This window comes from Sinocyclocheilus rhinocerous, unplaced genomic scaffold (genome assembly GCF_001515625.1).
Source record: "Sinocyclocheilus rhinocerous isolate Xijiao unplaced genomic scaffold, SAMN03320098_v1.1 scaffold2047, whole genome shotgun sequence".
NCBI lineage: Eukaryota > Metazoa > Chordata > Actinopteri > Cypriniformes > Cyprinidae > Sinocyclocheilus > Sinocyclocheilus rhinocerous.
This window is the reverse complement of record NW_015654553.1, coordinates 359,159-362,083: the sequence shown is the minus strand read 5'-3', so window position 1 is coordinate 362,083 and position 2,925 is coordinate 359,159. Positions and strand designations below refer to the sequence as shown.

Sequence of the window (2,925 nt, the reverse complement as noted above, 5' to 3'; positions counted from 1 at the left end):
AGCCTGCTGCCGTCTGCCATGATTGGGGAGGAGCAGGGAACGGGGAAGGAGCTGCCGGCTGCCCTCAACAGGAGGAGCCATCGCCGTCCGCAAGGAGGCAAACTGTGTTACACTGACTAATTTGACCTCCGGAGGACGCAGACTTTGAAATGAGACACAGCTAATGCTTCATTAGCACAGCTCACCTTAACCTGCAGCGGCAGAGCAGCCTGGCGAGACAGAGCCTCCTCACCATCACGAAGCCGTGAGGTCAGCTGCTCCTCGCTCTGGCTCCTGAGACGTGACGCCTCTTCCAGCTGCTGCTGCAGCTGAACTACCACACCCGTCCTCTCCTGCACCTGCTGCTCTAGAGCAGCCAGTCGCCGCTCCTGCTCACGGCACTCCTCATCCTTACGACACAGCTCTCCACGCAGGGCCTGCACATCCTGAGACCGATGCAGACAGAGAGATGGAGCATTACAGAACAGAAAAAAACACCACAAGATTTATTGCACACAATTTAAGCATCAAATAATTATTCTATCAATATAGAAACAACCAATCGGATTGTAAGTGAGGTTTAAGTGATTTATTTGCTGTGTGAGTACCTGGCTGTGGTGGCAGTGGCCGGTAGAGCAGGTGGTCTGGGTCTGACTGGCCCTCAGCTCCTGTTTGAGCCGCTGGTTTTCACTCTCCAGCACCTCGAGCTGTTTCTCCAGATCTGTTGCCCCCTAGAAACACACATATACGTTTATTTAGCTGAATGAGGACTTCTAAGGGTTTTACATGCAGTTAATTATAATTACTATTGACAAATTCAAACCCAATCATTATCCACACCCAATAATATAAACCATTGGAATGGGGAAAAACACTGAAATAATTTAAAATCCCTTTTTTTTTGTTAATTAATATGTGAATATATTTGGATCAGTTAATATGAGCAAATGTTCATTATAGTAATTACACTCACAGTACATATACATATATGCACTGCATATACATCTCTGGTCAGTAAGATTTTTCATTTTCAAGTATCTTCTTCTAACCAAGGCTGCATTTATTTGATCAAAAATACAGTATAAACAGTAATATAGTGAAATAATATTCCAATTTAAAGTAACTGTTTTCTATTTGACTATTTTAAAATGTCATTTATTTTCAGCATCATTACTCCAGTCTTCAGAGTCACATGATCCTTCAGAAATCATTCTAATATGCTGATTTGCTGCTCAAGAAACATTTCTTATTAATATTAATGTTGAAAATAGTTTTTGCTGCTTAATATATTTGTGGAAACGTGATACATTTTTTCAGGATTATTTGATGAATCAAAAGTTCAAAAGAACAGTACTTATTTTAAATCTTTTGTAACATTATAAATGTCTTTACTGTCACAATTGATCAATTTAATGCGTCCTTGGTAAATAAAAGTAATTTTTTTTTTTTTTTTAACTTTTGAACTTAATTTAACAATTCTTTTTAGGTAATGCATTGAATGTCCTGATTTTGTTAAAGAAAATATATAAATTAAATAAATGAAATGTTAATAATTTTTCCAAAAGAGGATGAGGTTTTATTATATTTAGCTTTCTTCTGGGAACAAAGTTCCCAGTACAGTTAAGTACACCCACACCCATCTCAAATTTGGATCAGTGCCACAGTTGTAAATCTTCCAGGGCTGAAGAGATACATTCCTCTGCTATCAACAAAACTAGATCACCAGGTTAACACTCCATCCCCTCCCATCATAAAAATAAATCAGGTCAGCGTAAACCTGCAGGAGCATGAGCTCTTTATTAAACAATAGAAATGTGGTTCACACAAGTGTGGTGACTTTAGCCCACCAGGATCAGGTGATTCATACAATGGCACAGAGTGTGACATAACTCTCCCCGTCCCTATTAATTCAGTCTCTCACCAGCTCAGAGCGCAGTCTCTCCACCTCCTGCGTCTGATCCACTAGTTTCTCCTCCAGCTCCCTGACCTACAAAACCACAAACCAACAGCATTCAGCTAAATCCCTTCACAAAAATTAGTTTCATGCATCCACCCTCATGATGTATCGATCTATTTTAATCTAACCAGACAGAAACAATGAATATCAATGCATAAAAGGTCACAATACAGTATGTGGCTGAGGAATGTAAATGATCTGGTGGTGCTCTTGTGAGTCTGGCTGGAAAACTGAGCCCTATTCTCTGTGTGTGTGTGTGTGTGTGTGTGTATAACATACCTGTGTGCGCAGCCCTGTAATGAGAGCGAGTTGTTCTCCCTCGTCTTTTTGCAGTTGCTCCAGTGAGTGAACTTTACTCACTTGTACAGCGCTGGGGAAATCCACAGGCCTCTGTGTCAAAACACAAGAGCTCCTCACCCCTACACAAACACACACACACGCTTTATGGCAAGCAAGCAGCTTTTTCTAACATTTAGGACACAAGATAAGTAATAAATAGATTTATTACAAATGAATTAATTATTAATGAAATATACAAAAATAATTAATTAATAAAATGTATAGAAAAATAAACTATTATAATTAAGATAAAATGCATTTAATAATAATAATAATCTCACCTGTAGGTGACACAGCTTGGTTGAGCTGGCTGTCCTGCAGTCTGGGCTGCTCTTGAGGTTCTTGGTTAATGGATGAATGTTCCTCGTTCTGGTGGTTGTCTTGGTTGAGCTGGTGGTCGTGTGTCTGCAGTCGCTGTAGCAGGAGTCTTTTGGCAGAGTCTTCACTGCGCAAACGTGCCTGAAACTCACAGACTCTCTCTTGCAGTGTCTGCACAAACACACAAGAACCCATGAATGCCAGCCGTACTAAAGAACCTTACACAACCTGAACTATGAGGGAAAAACTAAAGCAGACAAACCAGAAGAACTTTTAAAGAGGAAAGGGGTAAGTATTTCTGAAATGAAACACGCAGGTTGATCCCCCCCCCC

At 40.4% G+C, this 2,925-nt stretch overlaps 1 protein-coding gene across 1 annotated transcript in view; it reads right to left on the bottom strand.

Moving 5' to 3' along the window:
* Positions 1-2,925, bottom strand: part of LOC107717638 (kinesin-like protein KIFC3) — a 30,175-nt gene that overhangs the window by 9,317 nt on the left and 17,933 nt on the right. Inside the window, exons 4-8 of the mRNA XM_016524450.1 lie at positions 2,557-2,764; positions 2,216-2,355; positions 1,901-1,966; positions 588-710; positions 186-425 (exon numbers count right to left, since the gene is read on the bottom strand). Of these exons, the coding sequence (XP_016379936.1) occupies positions 186-425; positions 588-710; positions 1,901-1,966; positions 2,216-2,355; positions 2,557-2,764 (777 nt within the window). The remainder of the gene's footprint in view (positions 1-185; positions 426-587; positions 711-1,900; positions 1,967-2,215; positions 2,356-2,556; positions 2,765-2,925) is intronic.